The following is a 17,118-nucleotide window of genomic DNA, read 5'->3' as shown; positions in this document are numbered from 1 at the left end:
TGCTCCCAGTAGGCAGCCCCGTTCCCCATAGCCAGATGCAGAGCAGGGACAAGGTCCTCCAGCACCCAAGGCTGAGACACCAAAGTGCGCCCCTCCATCCCTCCCACCCCAGCCGTCACACACTGATTGCTATGACACTAAGAGGGCCACAGGGCCCACAACCTCCCCAACACCTTAATATCTAGTTATATGGCTTGCAGTCACTGCTATGTATCCCCTTTTCTTATTTCTTTCTGCCTCATACACAACAAAGAATGACAAGTGAATGAATTGTGCGCCCCCTCCTACACTGCGCCCTGAGGCTGGAGCCTCTCCAGCCTATGCCTCGGCCCTGGCCAGATGTGCCCCCAATAAGAGCCCCCCCATAGTCAGAAGTGTTCCCATTAGACAGCCCCCTGCCTATAGCCAGATGTGCTCCCAGTAGGCAGCCCCGTTCCCCATAGCCAGATGTACCCCCAATAAGAGCCCCCCCATATTCAGAAGTGTTCCCAGTAGACAGCCCCCTCCCCATAGCCAGGACGTGCGCGGCTGCGCATGCGCAGTTGCATTTAACTAGTTAGATTAATAATTGGATGGTGACCAGTGGCGAGGGACGGAGGATCGTAGAGGACGGCGCAAAACAGGACAGCTGCAGGGGGCCGGTAGAAGCCCCAGGTAAGTGTCAGTTTTTGTTTTTAAAAACTAACCACAGAACCCCTTTAAATGTGATATTGTAATATTACAACACTGAGGGCGCGTTTCTACTTGAGCGGAAACCGCCGCGAATCCGCAGTTTCCCCGCAGGCGAATAGTGCGGGGAAACTCTGCCATAGGGTGCAATGGTAACGCCGACAGCAATCTCGCAGACGTGCGCCGCTCTAGTGGAATCGCGCCCTGAGGGGTTAAGGAACCAGTGTCAAACCAGATGTAAGCATAAAGCCGGAAAAAGATGTCAAAAGTCCATGCCTTTAATTATGTTGAGACAAATGTGTCAGTAGTACTATATGAATACATTGAAAATAATGATTTAGCTATATGCAAGAAATTCTTCCACTGACAGCAATGCACCTGTCGTCCAGTTTTCATGAATCCCACACATGAATCACAAAACAGTGAATCGGGAAAAGGATGCAGGGCGAAAAGACAGTCACTCTGACAGTTCCCATTGGTCCTCCTTGGCGTGACGTTCCTAGCAGAAGTTTAAATGGACCAAAAGGAGGCGTGGCATAAGATAATTCTACAGCGAGACCGTGCAGGGCTGGGCGTGGGTGGCTTGGAGCAGAAGCAGGTATTCCGTGCACGGAGTAACCACAGAGTTGAACTGTACGCCCAGTGCAACCGTTGTTTCCATGTGCGCCGAGGTAGCCCGCCGTCATCAGTTTAGAATAGATGTAGTATGGGTTACCGTTTATGATATAATGAACCATTCATCTGTCACATGCATCTCCACGAGTCGTTAGCGCCCTCTGCTGCGCAGAAAGCCAGAACTCTGTCTCAAAAGAAAAAAAAAATCTTTCCTTTCAATGGCTTCATAGTTTTCGTCATAAAACTTGCAGGTTGACGTTTACTGGGAATTTAGAAACCGTTTCCTTTGCTATTTAAAATTGAAAAAAGAACAATGTGGGCCTAATTCAATTTACTATTTCTCCTAAATATCTTTTAGGAGATAATTGTTCATCTTTTGTTTAAAATAACCTTTGCACACTGCAATTGGAAAAAAAAAAATGCTGTTTATCAGAGTATATTTTCTTGCTTGCTGGGGACTTAAAAGGCATTTTAAGGATAAGGTGAAAATATAACCTAGGAGAAAACTTGGGGGCAAAAAAAGTGAATTGGATCAGTATTATTGAACGAAAGCAGAGGCCAGTATATTTTCTTGTGTAAGCTGTCTATACTGTGGAGTAAAATATTTGATGAGCAAATAATTTGACTTTTTGAAGAATTTATTTCTGATTCACAGGTACTGGAAAAAAAGGGGTCAAAACCAGGTCTTTGCACAGGGCTAACAAGATGCAGAAACAAATAGTTAGCTAATTGACAGTTTCTTTAATCAACCTGTTCGTTTCCACTGTGAACCTGATTAGAGACAGCTGATTTTGGTAAGTGTATGTAAGGGCTCTTTTCCACTATGAAATGCGATCGTGTTTCAATTTCCACCATGCGATTGTGATTGAGCTCCTATACTCATTATAGTAAAGCTCAATCAAATCCAAAATGCGGCAGGACGATGATTGCGTTTTGACCAAAATCGCTATCGGATCACACTAATGGAAATTGCTGCTGTAGTTTCCATGATTATAATGTACCTTGCGATTTGCGATCAGAATCAAAACGCAAATCGCAGGGTAATGGAAAAAGGCCCTAAATAAGGGCTGGCACAGAAAGGAGCCTGAGCCAGCTGCGTGTGGCAGCCCAGTGTCTTGTTCTAAATGCTCTTCTGCAAGCTTGCAGAAAAGCATTTGTCAGCTTCTGGCGGTACTTCCCAGCATGCAACGTTTTTCGTCTCCGCAGGGAGATACGGAGGCGTGTTAGTAAACGATCCTGTAAAATGCCGGACAGAGGACGGCAGAAATCGGGATCAAAACCTGGCAGTTGCGTAAATGGCTGTAAATAAGGGCCCTTTTCCACTGGCTGCGATCCGATTCAAAAAGCAAATCGCAGCTGTTTTTCTAATTGCTAGAGCCCTGTGATAACATGTAAATCGCGGTGCTCATTTTCAACTACGGCGCTTCGATTGTGATTCGTTTTTTGCCGAAATGCCATTGCCGTCCAGCGCGATTTTCGCCGCGGTCGCGGTACAGTCCCATTGGCGGAATGCGACAGTGGAAAAAGGAGCTTGCATGATCGCAAGCGCAGGTGATTTGTGCTTGCGATCGCGCTTGCTAGTGAAAAAGGGCTCTAAGCGATAGTACTGACAGCTATCAATTTTGTCTTAATGGACAGCGTTTAAGTAACGAGCGCAGAAGCAGCTGTCGTTTATTGTTGCACAACCGTCCATCTGAACCAGCCCTAAAAAATTAAGGGATTAATAATCGGAGCAATGTTACAGTGGCTGTATTTAGGGCACATTTTTAGAGATGGCCCGAACCGCCAATTTTCGGTTTGTGAACTTCTGCAAAAGTTTGGTTCGCACAAACTTTAGCGAACCGCAATAGACTTAATTGAGGAGGCGAACTTTGAAAACTAGAAACTCTTATGCTGGCCAGAAAAGTGATGGAAAAGATGTTTCAAGGGGTCTAACATCTGAGTTTTTGCATGGATAAGTGGGATAGACGCCAAAAGTCCCGGGGAAAAATCTGTATTTGACGCAAAGCAGCGTTTTAAGGGCAGAAATCACATTGCATGCTAAATTGGAGGCCCCCCCCCCCCCCAAGACACTCATAGCCGGCGTTCATTGGGATACGCAAGCCCCTTCACCGCGGCAAGGTAATGATCACGAAGGGGAATCGGCACATGTACATGCCTTTTTGTTTTGTTGTTGCAGCTGCTGTGCACCCAGAAAAATTAGTCAGGCATGTACACGCACCAGAATAAGGAGTATAGCGGCCTTAAAAATTCAGCAATCCACCTGGAGTCTTGGACCCTGTTGGTGGTGGCGGAGAAGGCAACTGGCCTGCAGGCAGAGATGCTGTGTGGGGAGCGACTTAGTCTTGGGGCAGGCAGTCACACGGCGTGCAGGCAGAGATGCTGTGTGTGGGGACTGACTTAGTCTTCGGGCAGGCCTGAGCGTGCTTTGCAGACCAGGCATCCGTGGTCAGATGGACCCTTGACCCAACGCTGTGTGCCAGAGATGTCGCCACTTGCCTTTCAACATCATGGTACAGTTTAGGGATCTCCTTTTTTGAGAAAAAATGGTGGCCTGGTATCTTCCACTGCGGTGTGTGGCTTTGCTTTTGTGTGCTGCTTTTCCTCAGGTGGTCATCCCATTGCAGTTTGTGCTTTGTAATCATGTGCCTTCGTAAGGTAGTTGTCCCTACACGGGTCTCGGTCTCTAGGTGGGTGCACTGAAGTGAACAACAGGTAGGTATATGCAGTGATGGGCATTATAATGTGCACCTGGCACAGTAGTAATTATACCACCAAGGGGCCAAAGGCCAGCTGCGACTCACTGACAGGGCTGTATATAATGCAATTGGACCACAAAAAAAAAAAAAAAAAAAAAAAAAAAAAAATCACAAGAACAAGATTAGCTCTCAAAAGAGCTTTTGAGGGGTGCTTTTTTTTTAGCAATAAGAATCAGCAACGCGCAAGCTAAGAAGCCTACAAGAGCCTAACTAAGCTTACCCTATAGGTCTCTGCACAGCAGCTCTCCCTTCTCTAATTACTGCATGCACACAAGTGAGTGAAAAGCCTGGCGCTGCCTGCCTTTTATAAGGGGGGGGCTCCAGGAGAGTGTGCAGCCTGATTGGCTACAATGTGCCTGCTGGCTGTGATGTAGAGGGTCAAGGTTGACCCTAATGATGCACTATGAGGGCGAATCGAACTTCCGGAAAAGTTCGCGGTAACCATGGAAGTTCGCCGGGAACTGTTCGCCGGAGGACCGTTCGGGCCATCTCTACACATTTTAACACTTTTAATGGGTCTGAAATCTGCTGCACCCAGGGACAACTTTTGGGAGAATTACTGAATTTTTATCAAATTTAATGCAAATTTGATAGCTTTTTTTTTCCTGCAAGAAGCTGTGTAATGTTACACATTCAGTTTGTTTAGTATACAAATGTAGCTGAAATGTCACTGCTATCGGTGATACCTTTAGGCTGCTTACACACAGGGACGTTACAGGCGCACGTTAGTGCAGCTTGTAACGCTCCCCCAACGCACAGCAATGTAACACAAGTGGGCTGTTCACACTGCCCACGTTGCGGTTCATGTAACGCTGCACGTTCTTCCGAAAGTGCAGCATACTATAGCGTTACAGCGGCTTAAGCCGCATCAGACTGTTTGAACATGCTCAGTCATGTTGGGCAGGAGCGGAGAGCGGCCAGGCACATGGCTAATTAATATTCACTGCACGTTGTGACGTGCAGTGTTTACTTCCTGGTGCGTCCGCTCTGTGCGGCGATTGGCCGGCGGGACCACGTGATGCCGCATGCGTCCAAGAGTACGCATCACGGACGCCAGAGTGAGCTGCACAACGCGGCTCACTCTGACGTCCACATCGAAGAGCACCAGGCCTTGCGTTAGGTGCACGTTATGCGACCTTAACGTAGCACCTAACGCAACATCTTGGTGTGCAAGTAGCCTAAGGCCCCGTTCACACTTGCGGTTCTCTGCCAAACGGACCGGATGACCTGACCGGATCTGGACCGGATCCGGATCGGAACCGTACGGTTCTGATCCGATCCGGATCCGGTCAGTTTGCATCAGGTGTTCATCAGGATGCGATCCGGATCCGTTTGGCAAAAGATAGTAGAAAAGGAATAAAAATGTTGGGGTCTGGGAGGTCAGCAGAAGGTGGACCTGTGGAATCAGGCCCTCCGCTGTTTAGCACTCACCTCCACCTCCGACATACTGCCAACATCTCCAGCACGTTTAAAATCACTGCTGCTCCACTCCAAAATGCTTGCCCATGTGTCCCCATCCAAAATCGCCGCTTCAATACGCATAGGAAGTTGGGTAGAACATCCGGATTTTTAGCCAGTGTGTTGTGCGCTCTCCGGTTCTCATTGGTTTGTATTGGCCGGATGGTGCAGTCCGGCTCCGCTCCGGATACGGCTGCCGGAGGAGCCGGACCAAAAATTAGCGCATGTTGGGTCTTATGCCGGAGTCCGGATCCGGTCCGGACGAAACGGACGCATGTGAACGGACGCATAGGCTTTCATTGCTATGCCGTGCGTCCGTTCCGTCCGTTCTGCATGCGGTCCGTCTCCGGCACGGCGATTCCGGACGGCGACCGCTAATGTGAACCGGGCCTAACTCGTACAGTTGGGGAGCTGTGTGGTCACAGTATGACATCCACTTCTTGGAACCACCGGATGTTAGGACTGAAGCCTGGAACCCACGAGCATCGCTTTTCTAAGTGCTTGCGATTTAAAAAGCTTTTGCTAATGTAATGCTAAGTGTGTGATCTCACTTGAGGGATGTGCTTTTCTAAAACCTCTTCATAGCATTACATTACCAAGCATTTCACATATCACAAGCACTTACAAGATCTTCGCAAAAAAGTAGCATATTGTGATAAAGTTCATTATTTTCTCTAATGTACTGATAAACATTAGACTTTCATATATTTTAGATTCAAATACACACAACTGACGTAGTTCAAGCCTTTTATTGTTTTAATATTGATGATTTTGGCATACAGCTCATGAAAACCCAAATTTCCTATCTCAAAAAATTAGCATATTTCATCCGACCAATAAAAGAAAAGTGTTTTTAAAACAAAAAAGTCAACCTTCAAATAATTATGTTCAGTTATGCACTCAATGCTTGGTCGGGAATCCTTTTGCAGAAATGACTGCTTCAATGCAGCGTGGCATGGAGGCAATCAGCCTGTGGCACTGCTCAGGTGTTATGGAGGCCCAGGATGCTTCGATAGCGGCCTTAAGCTCATCCAGAGTGTTGGGTCTTGCGTCTCTCAACTTTCTCTTCACAATATCCCACAGATTCTCTATGGGGTTCAGGTCAGGAGAGTTGGCAGGCCAATTGAGCACAGTAATACCATGGTCAGTAAACCATTTACCAGTGGTTTTGGCACTGTGAGCAGGTGCCAGGTCGTGCTGAAAAATGAAATCTTCATCTCCATAAAGCTTTTCAGCAGATGGAAGCATGAAGTGCTCCAAAATCTCCTGATAGCTAGCTGCATTGACCCTGCCCTTGATAAAACACAGTGGACCAACACCAGCAGCTGACATGGCACCCCAGACCATCACTGACTGTGGGTACTTGACACTGGACTTCAGGCATTTTGGCATTTCCCTCTCCCCAGTCTTCCTCCAGACTCTGGCACCTTGATTTCCGAATGACATGTAAAAGTTGCTTTCATCCGAAAAAAGTACTTTGGACCACTGAGCAACAGTCCAGTGCTGCTTCTCTGTAGCCCAGGTCAGGCGTTTCTGCCGCTGTTTCTGGTTCAAAAGTGGGTTCATGCTTCCATCTGCTGAAAAGCTTTATGGAGATGATTTCATTTTTCAGCACGACCTGGCACCTGCTCATAGTGCCAAAACCACTGGTAAATGGTTTACTGACCATGGTATTACTGTGCTCAATTGACCTGCCAACTCTCCTGACCTGAACCCCATAGAGAATCTGTGGGATATTGTGAAGAGAAAGTTGAGAGACGCAAGACCCAACACTCTGGATGAGCTTAAGGCCGCTATCGAAGCATCCTGGGTCTCCATAACACCTGAGCAGTGCCACAGGCTGATTGCCTCCGTGCCACGCCGCATTGAAGCAGTCATTTCTGCAAAAGGATTCCCGACCAAGTATTGAGTGCATAACTGAACATAATTATTTGCAGGTTGACTTTTTTTGTTTTAAAAACACTTTTCTTTTATTGGTCGGATGAAATATGCTAATTTTTTGATAGGAAATTTAGGTTTTCATGAGCTGTATGCCAAAATCATCAATATTAAAACAATAAGGGCCCGTTCACACTTAAAATCGCAGAACACGCGATTACCGCCGGCGTTTTGCGGGAGTGATTTTCCCGCGACTAGCGCTGAAAAATCACTGGACACTGGTTTTGGAGTGATCGCGATTAGCGTGCTATGCACGCTAATCACGATCGCTAATCGCGGAACGCTCGTCACCTGCAAACCGCTGCATGCAGCACGGTTGTGGTTATTGCTAACCGCAACCGCGGCAATGAGAACACTGCCACTCGCTACATTGTGTAGCGGTTCTTGCAGAACCGCTAGCGGTTTGCCGTGAGCGGGAATCGCGCGATTCCCGCTCAGGTGAGAACAGGCCCTAAAAGGCTTGAACTACTTCAGTTGTGTGTATTTGAATCTAAAATATATGAAAGTCTAATGTTTATCAGTACATTACAGAAAATAATGAACTTTATCCCAATATGCTAATTTTTTTAGAAGATCCTGTAGAAAAACGCTGCCAGTGGGTTCCAGGCCTCAACAGGGCCGGATTTGTACTTTTTACCGCCCAAGTCCACTGTCAGCAGCCGCCTTCCCTCTACTATAAGGCAGCCAGATGATCCTTCCCCCTCACAACACAGACACAACATAGTGTATTTTTCACCACCGAGAAACGCCACCGTGAGTCAAATGTGATTTGTGCTGTGTTACCAAACTGTGCCATTTGGCTGCATGTAATCGCACCTGAATGGCACTTGTGGCCAGCAGCCAGGAGGCTGAACTGCTTGAAAAACGAGCAGTTCAGCTTTCCATGGAAAAGAGGTCTTAAAAGGGAATCAGAGCTGAGAGGGATATGGAGGCTGACATGTTTATTTCTTTTAAATGATACGCATTGCCTGGCTGTCCTGCTGATCGTCTGCTTCTAATACTTTAGGCCATAGACCCTGAACAAGCAAGGTGATCAGATGTCTATGAAAAATCTGAAAAGATTTAGCTGCATGCTTGTTTCAGGTGTGTGATTTAGATCCTACTGATTAGGAAGATCAGGAGGACTGCCAGGCAACTGGTATTGTTTAAAAGGAAATAAAAATGGCAGCTTCCATACGTCTCACTCCTCGGGTTCCTTTTACAGCAGAGTCCCGAGTATCCGGCACCAGCGAGGATTGCCTGATGCCGCATACATGTCATTGCTGGTTGCTTGACCAACCAGCCTAAAATACAACCCCCCAAATATTTACCGAGCCTCCATGGATGTCTAGCAGCCTTTCCGAATCACCTATCAGCTTTTCCCACGCATGGACGCTGGCGTGACAGCTGACCCACATCAGGTCACATAACTCGCTGACTTGCTTGCATGGATGCTGGAAGCCACTAGGAGCCCACTAGGTGACCCAGAAAGGTTGCTAGTCATCACTGGAGGCTCGGTAAGTATTTAAAGCAAACCAGAGACCAAATAATAGAAAGAATCGATACTTACCCGGTGCTCCCTCCAGCCCCACAAGCACCTCTGAGTCCCTTGCTGTCCTCCCTCGATCTGCCGTTCAGCTGCAATCAGCCCCGGTAACTGCATGCGCAGAAGACTTCGACTGAACCGGTTACCGGGGTTATTTGCGACTGGACCGCAGCTGGACAGCGAGACACTCAGACATGCTTATGGGGCTGGAGGAAGCCCCGGGTAGGTATCGACGAACACATTGTATCCAGCAGAAGATTTGAGCGCAGGTGGCGCCACCATAGACCGTTACTTTTAAAACACGGTAATTCGACCGCCAGCAATAGCTGGAAGCCGAATTACATAATTCCCCACCATCTACGTGGACCTGGAGGGGAAATAGTAATTAAGGCCGCCGGGACTTGTGCAGCAGCAGGATAAGCCATACCGGCTGTATCCTGTGCCCAAGTCTCCCAGCGGCAATTTCATACGTACTCTAGTATCGTTCCTTTCTATTTTGGTCTCTGGTTTACTTTAAAGAGAACCTGAACTGAAAATGAAAAGTCAAAATATCCATACACAGGTCATACTTGCCTCCTGTGTAGTCTACTCCTCAATCTTTCTCCTCTCCTGCGTCCCATTTGTCCACTGTGATCAATGGAATTCTCTGTCCTCCATTTTAAAAATGGCCATTACCCCATAACCGCTTCCTGGTCAGCACACTGTTACACTGTAATATCACCCACTTGAGCCATAGGGAAACATGGACATTACCTTGCACATTCAGTTGTAACTAACAGCTGTTGATATATAACTGACAGCAAAATATTGTCAGAACTGGAAGTGATCACTGTAAGAAGAAAATGGTGAGCTTCTGAGAAGAACTGACGGTGAGGTTAGTATGTAATATTCATTTGCAGCTACGTCCTGTTTATATTAAATAATTTTACTTGCTTCAGGTTCCCTTTAAAGAGCCTCAAAACCAGCCAAAAGCAAAGTCCCTTTTATCCCTCAGGCATGCCAGTTAGTTGAGCCTTCCAGTTGTCTGAGTTCCGGATAACTGGGGCATTGCTGTAATAATGTTTGACGTAAATGCTGATAATTAGGTAGCATTATATAGCACCTGATTAGTGGTAGGTCCCTGGCAGATTGCTGATTACCCGTGTAGTTATTGGTAACTGCAAGGTGTAATGGTAAGTAGACACCATTAGGATGTAAATGCTCAATATCCACCCGTCACTATAGGATGGCCGAGGAGATGCAAATAAGTTGATGCAGAATTATGCCTATTTTCTAGATTTATGCAGTTCGAAAATGGACTAATAAAATGAAGCTGAGGTGGGACTTTATTGGTCTATTTTCATGATTCATACATTTGAGTAAACATTTGCATAATTCAGCATCCATTTGTTAATGTTTTGCTTGCCATTGGCCACCCCTGTGTATAGTAGATCATTTCATGCTCTCTTCCACAGTTTGTGTTTTAGGCATTTTACCAGTTTCTGTGTAATTATTAATTATTTACATAGAGCCAACATTTTCTGCAGCACTGGAGACTATCTATTGATTTGTCACTTAACTGTCCCTTATAGGGGCTCGCAATCGAATCCCTACCATAGTCATATGTCTATTGTAGTCTAGGGCCAATTAACTTACAGTGCTGCCCATAATTATTCATACCCCGGTTACTTTTATTCAACCAGCAAGTATTTTTTTTTCACAGGAAATGACATGGGTGTCTCCTAAAAGATAAGACGACGTACAAGAGGCATTATTGTGGGAAAAAATTTGTTAGCATTTATTTACATTTGAGCAAAAAGTGTCTAGTCCAAAATGATTCATACACTTCACAAACTGTCAGTCTGTGGAAAAATCCAAAGTTCTATACCACGTGTCAAACTCCAGGCCTGGAGGGCCAGATCCATGCCAGTGTTTAGGATGGACTGAGAAAGAGAGGAATGTGTTCTACCTGATGGACCACACCTTTCCTGGTTGAGATCCATCAATTCATTTGAGTTGTATCAAAGATGTGTGAGGATCTCGGCCCTCGTAGGACCGGTTTGACATACCTATACCATTCCAAATAGTCCAAGCCATTCTAAAGCATCCTAATCACCCTGATTAATTGGTAACAGCTGTTTTCATCAACTCAACAGGTGAAAAACAGCAGCTCTCTGCAGTTGGTTTGTGGAGAGTCATGGCTATGACAAAGTAGCTCAGTGAGGACCTGCGGCTGCGCATTGTGGCTGCTCACAAGTTAGGAAAGGGCTACAAGGCCATTTCCTAAATGTTTTCAAGTTCCAGTGGCTACAGAGCAAGTATTATAAAAAAAATGTTCTGCACTGTGGAAAATCTCAGAGGATGTTGTCAGAAGACAAAAATGACACCTGTGCTTGCCAAGAGGATAGTGAGAGAATTGAAAAAGAATCCAAGAATCACCACCAAGACCATCCTGGTGAATCTGGGATCTGCGGTGGCAATGTCTCAAGTCAGACAATCCAACAGACACTGCACACTGCTGGGTTTCACGGATGCAGAAGCGCGAAAACGCCACTTCTCCAGATGAGGCACACAAAAGCACGCTTGGCCTTTGCAGATGCACATCTGGACAAAGAAGACGACGTCTGATCTTCTGTGTTTATGGTCAGATGAAACAAAAATTGAATTGTTTGGTCACAGTGATGTTTCCTTCATTTAGTGTGAAAAAGGAGAAGCCTTCAACCCAAAGAACACCATCCTCACTGTTAAACATGGTGGTGGGAACCTAATGCTTTGGTGGTGTTTTTCAGCTAAAGATCAGGGTGATGGCAAGAAAACCCTCCAACCTGAAAGATTTGGAGCTCAGTGATAAAGATGAGTGGGCAAAAATACCTGTGGAGACATGCAAAAAGCTGGTCTGCAATTATAGGAAGCGTTTGCTGTAATAGCCAATAAAGGCTTTTCTATTGATTACTGAGAAGGGTATGGATAATTTTGGACCAGACACTTTTTGCTCAAATGTAAATAAAAGCGGAGAAATGTTTTTTGTCCACAATAATGCCTCTTGTACATCGTCTTATCTTTTGGGAGAAACCTATGTCATTTCCCGTCAAAAAAATACTTTCTGGTTGAATAAAAGTAACTTTATTTGCCAGGGGTTTGAATAATTATGGGCAGCACTGTATGTATGTTTTGGGATATGGGAGAAAGTCTGAGTGCCCGGAGGAAACCCGTGCAGACAAGGGGAGAACATACAAATTTTGTACAGATGGTGCCATGGCTGGTACTCGAACCCTGGGGACCCAGCGCTGCCCAAAGTGTTACGACACTTGCTTTACTGGTCTGGTCTGCTATTATGTTGCTGAATGGTGAGTTAATCAGTGGTGCCCAACTCCAGTGCTCAAGAGCCGAAGTCTTCGCACATTTTTGGCACAGCTCAAATTAATTGATGGGACTGATTCTGGAAAGGTGTGGTTCATCAAGTAGAACACCTTTCCCTGTGCAGCCTAAACACCGGCATGGATATGACCCTCGAGGACAGGAGTTGAGCACTACTGGTGTAAATTATTTTAGAGACTCTCGTGTAGCTACACATCAAGAAAAATCAGCATAAACCTTTCGTTGGGGTGTAGCTAGCAATGTCCTCCCAATAAATGTCTCCCCCACACCTGTGCTCCCTCCAGCACTGCTGTACACCATTCCTGCCTCACTGCACTGCTCCCCTGAGAACATCACAAATGTGGACAGTTCTGAATAATTACGGTTTGCTATTTCTACAGGAGTTTTGAATCAGGATGATACCATTTATTGGCTAACTTAGAGATGAATAAACAGCTTTTAGCTGTCCGACGAAGGCTTATTATAAGCCAAAAGCTTACTGTTTATTCATCTCTAAGTTAGCCAATAAATTGTAACATCCTGATTGAAAACTCCTTGCTTTTACTGATGGCTAACATGGTACAGCACTCTACTGCTTCTGTTTCTACAGGAAAGATGTCTTGCACATCCCAGAAGCACCGAGACTTTGTGGTTGAGCCCATGGGTGATAAACCAGTCACAGCATTGGCTGGCATCGGAGAAGTTCTTGGCAAAAAATTAGAAGACCTAGGATTTGATAAGGTGTGTGAATGTTTTCTCACAGCCAGTTTTCCACTTTTCTTTTGTCTCCCTCACCTACAGTAGCTTACCGGACTGATGTAGGAAGTTGTATTTGAGTGAGGCTGCACTTGTGTTATAAGCAGACTTTTTTGTCATGATGAATTCCCTATAGCTGTGAACTGTAAATCCTGTGTTAATTAATCTCAAACAATATTTGACAGCAAATTAACATTTTGAGGGGTTATGTCCACCAAGCAGTGGGCTGTTGAAATGACTGGAAGAATGCATACTACATCAGATTGAGTTGCTAATGTAGTTTTTACTACATGATAATATGAAAAAGTTTGCATATCAGTCATTTGTACAATATCATTTTTAATGAAACTGGGGCTTCACTTTAAGGTACTGTACCTAATAATAAAATACATGGGCCTAAATTAAGGGCAGTTTGGTAAACTAATTTAGGCCAGTAGAATACCGCATTCGTTATTTTACACTTTTTTTTTTTTTTCCAAATTCACTAAGATTTCCTGCATGAGGAGAAGTTTGGTAATAATATATCAAAAAAAATGCTTCAATTCACTGCTCAGTACGTCTCACCAGCCGCGGAGCAGGTCAGGCAGGAAGCTGCAAGTGGTATGCAGGTGTTTAGGCTTTTCCCCCTCATTGGTACATGGCAGGGATTGATATGGCTGTATGGGATAGGGCTTGGACTAGTACAACAGAGTAACCAAGCAGCTCGGGGTGACCCAAACCACTAGGAATGTATAGGGGGATAAGAGACCAAGAAGCCCTCCTACTAATAAGCAATGCTTGGTGAAATTTGCCTTCTTAAAACAGAAGGAAATTTGCAATAATTCAGCTATACGTGAACATTTGTGTCCTGTGCATCTCTGGCATTCCTTTAGATCCCTCTAAACTAAAACCTCAGTATTCAGTATACATTTGTGTGTTGGCACTTTGCGATAAGTGGGTTTTGGTCTGCAGTTTGGGCACTCAGTCTCTAAAAGGTTTGCCATTACTGCTCTAGAGTATGGGAATGTAAGGGGATGGTAGGAATGTATTGTATAGTTTGGGAAAACACTATGGAAAATGTCGTACATAAATGTATAAAATTATTAATTTTTTTTTATTTATTTTTTTTAGTCTGTGCTCACAGTTCTCCTTCAGAGCTTATGCCTTTTATGCTGGATACACACTGTGCGTTCCCGCACTCGATGCGCCGCTCGATTCCCGTCGATACGCGGCCGCTCGATTATTTCCAACATGTCCGATTTGCATTGTGATGGATCGTTAGGTCGATTTGGCATGCTTTACATGAAAATCGACCTAACAATCATCGAAATGCACTCGGAAATAATCGAGCGGCCGGGAATCGAGTGGCGCATCGAGTGCGGGAACGCACCATGTATCTAGCATAACCTAACGACAGATTCTATTTGATGTGCACAAATTCCTTCTAAAGTGCTCACCCAGTATATTTATAAACCAACTGCCACTTTCTACTGCTAGGAACTGCTCTCCCAGAAACCTGTGTATGATCAGTAAAAACAATTAGCAAAATTTAAGCAAAGCTAAAATCTTTTCCTAGAGGAATAGATGTTAAAATCCCTCTAATATAGGTAAACAGCTCAACATCCATCGGTCCTTTCGTGTTATAAAATCTCTTCACGTAAACCCCCCTAGTGCAGGGGACTCAGCATAGAACCAGACCTTGTGGTCCGGAATCAATACAAGCCTCTGGGGTATATGGCCATCTCCGGCCTTTCGATCTGTACTGTAAGCATCTGCAAGCACTGAAGGTGAACACGGAGTGCAGACTGCAAAAGTATTTGTGTCCTCATTGCTGAGGACAGCCAGCAGCACACATGATTCATATTTCACTAATTGTTTATATTGATTATGCACATGCCATTCTTGACAGGTTTCATTTGATTAAATGTTTCTTTTTATACTGGTGAGTGCAGGTCCTAGCCATAAGAATCCTCTTGCTTATTATAAATAAATGCATAATCATAAGAGTACTGTCTTTCAATAAACATAAAGCCTGTGTTGGCATTGGATGACAAATCATTGTTTATGTGAATGTAGTGACTGCATACCTTGGTGTGTATAAAGGGCAGGGTACTGTTCCTGTGGGTTGTTTTTTTTCGAGAGAGAAACAAAACGCATGTTATCCAGCAACAGAATATCTAGAGACTTGGTCAGCTTATGCTTGTATGTTCCACCTTTAACAGGTCTATGGGAAACTTATTGTGCTTGGTAAATACAAAATTCTCTTTCATTAATGTAAGTCTGTTAGTATGTTTGGAAATTTCTACAAAGCTACATTCCCCCCCCCCCCCCCCCCCCTGAATGATCTCTTTGATCTTGCAGGCACACGTGGTTCTGGGGCAGTTTCTTGTTTTAAGAAAAGACGAAGATGACCTCTTTAAAGAATGGCTAAAAGACTCTTGTGGAGCCAACTCGCGTCAAGCAGAATTATGTTCAGAATGTCTGCAGGAATGGTGTAAATCTTTCCTGTGAATTTCCATCTATTATAAAATTAGTTACATATTTATTGAATGTATTCATTTTTACAGCTGCACTCTCAATGTTTTGTGAATTATTTGCTAAAAATAAAAATGGTAACAGTATGCAACACTCATCATAAATTATGTTTAGATCAGTTATACATGCAGGAGGTAGATTACGGAACAGGTCTAGTAAGTCCATCCATTTTTAAGAACTGTTGTTCAGTCCTGGGTCCTTGGGCTTCATCCTTTTCTGTATCCATCTAAAGTCCAAGCACAGGTCTGCTGCATGCATCATTTAATAATTACGAATATGTACAATCTAGTAATAGTACAGCGGGGACTTTGTGGGTCCCTTGCTGCTACAGTAGCCATGAAGGCCTAACAGGAATCCCGAACACCATTGCTAAAGCAAAGACTGTGTGGTTGCTGGTCTCCCATCAGAAGCCTCCTTGGGTGGCAGAACAAGGAACCGTTGGCTAGATATAGCAAGTAATGGCATAATCCAGGGTCGACCAAAACTAGCACAGCTGTCTTGCAGTGGAAGTTGATTGCAAAGGCTAAGGCTCAACACACACCATACAATCCAGATTGTTCAATCTTACCACTTTCATGTTGTATAAGGCCTGGGAACCAATAGCAGTGCTTTTCTAAGCACTTGTGATTTGAAAAGCTCTTGCTAATGTAATGCTATGGGGGATTTAAAAAAAAAAAAAAACACATCGCTCAAGTGGGATCACACCCATAGCATTACATTAGCAAGAGCTTTTCAAATCACAAGCGCTTACAAAAGCGCTGCTAGTGGGTTCCAGGCCTAAGACCTTACCCAATCAATCATTCAAAGTATTTTCAATCTGTAGAATCTCGTTCTAGTAAACGCTGATATAGTAAACCTCTGGATATACTAAACTTAGTCCTCAGGTCCCAGAAAATGCATATATAGAAATATACAATGTATGACCAATTCTGATATAGTAAACTTCTAATATAGAAAACTACTTTTCCTGGCCCCTTGAAATGTACTTTAAAGGGATTCTACTGTACTTAACATAGATTTGGTAAATCTGAACAACCAAGATGGTATGGTGTGTTGAGCTTAAAGCGGACCCAAACCAAACACTTTTTTTAATTCAAAATATTTAGTTGCACCACCCTGACACATACAAAGATAAATAAACACTCCTTCAGGCCTATGAGCATTTCACTGCATGCTTTTCACCCTTCTCCTTTCATAACTAGGGTTATACAGGTGGCAGCCATTAGCAATTCCTCCTTTGCCAGACACCACCTACTCCACCAGTTTGCCTGATTCAGTCCCGGCAATATGAAAGGAAGGGAGGGGCTCATCCAATAAATGTAAACTATTTTATATTTGTCATCATGCATCTGAAAAGAGGCTGCTATTTATTATTATAATTTAGAAAATAGATTTTATTTCTGAAATCTCGTATTTTTAATTTGGGTCCACTTTAAAGAGGATCTGTAACGTCAAAAGATCCCCTGGGGGGTACTCACCTCGGGTGGGGGAAGCCTCCGGATCCTAATGAGGCTTCCCACGCCGTCCTCTGTCCCACGGGGGTCTCGC

At 44.6% G+C, this 17,118-nt stretch overlaps 2 protein-coding genes across 4 annotated transcripts in view; both read left to right on the top strand.

The window, feature by feature from the left end:
• Positions 1-17,118, top strand: part of ABHD12 (abhydrolase domain containing 12, lysophospholipase) — a 1,393,598-nt gene that overhangs the window by 526,880 nt on the left and 849,600 nt on the right. The gene's annotated exons all lie outside the window — the stretch shown is intronic.
• On the top strand, positions 1,216-15,602 carry LOC137570878 (barrier-to-autointegration factor-like protein). 2 transcript variants are annotated; one of them, XM_068279586.1, is made up of 3 exons: positions 1,216-1,267; positions 12,911-13,041; positions 15,397-15,602. In XM_068279586.1, the coding sequence occupies exons 2-3, from the start codon at positions 12,916-12,918 to the stop codon at positions 15,544-15,546; spliced, it is 276 nt and encodes a 91-aa protein (XP_068135687.1). In that variant the 5' UTR covers positions 1,216-1,267; positions 12,911-12,915; the 3' UTR covers positions 15,547-15,602. The 2 variants fall into 2 exon arrangements, with proteins under 2 accessions (XP_068135687.1, XP_068135688.1); XM_068279587.1 differs by lacking the exon at positions 1,216-1,267 and adding an exon at positions 1,287-1,340.

Source organism: Hyperolius riggenbachi, chromosome 4, assembly GCF_040937935.1.
Source record: "Hyperolius riggenbachi isolate aHypRig1 chromosome 4, aHypRig1.pri, whole genome shotgun sequence".
In the NCBI taxonomy this organism is placed as follows: Eukaryota; Metazoa; Chordata; class Amphibia; order Anura; family Hyperoliidae; genus Hyperolius; species Hyperolius riggenbachi.
Note: the sequence above shows the minus strand (reverse complement) of the source record. Positions and strands in the feature narration are given on the sequence as shown.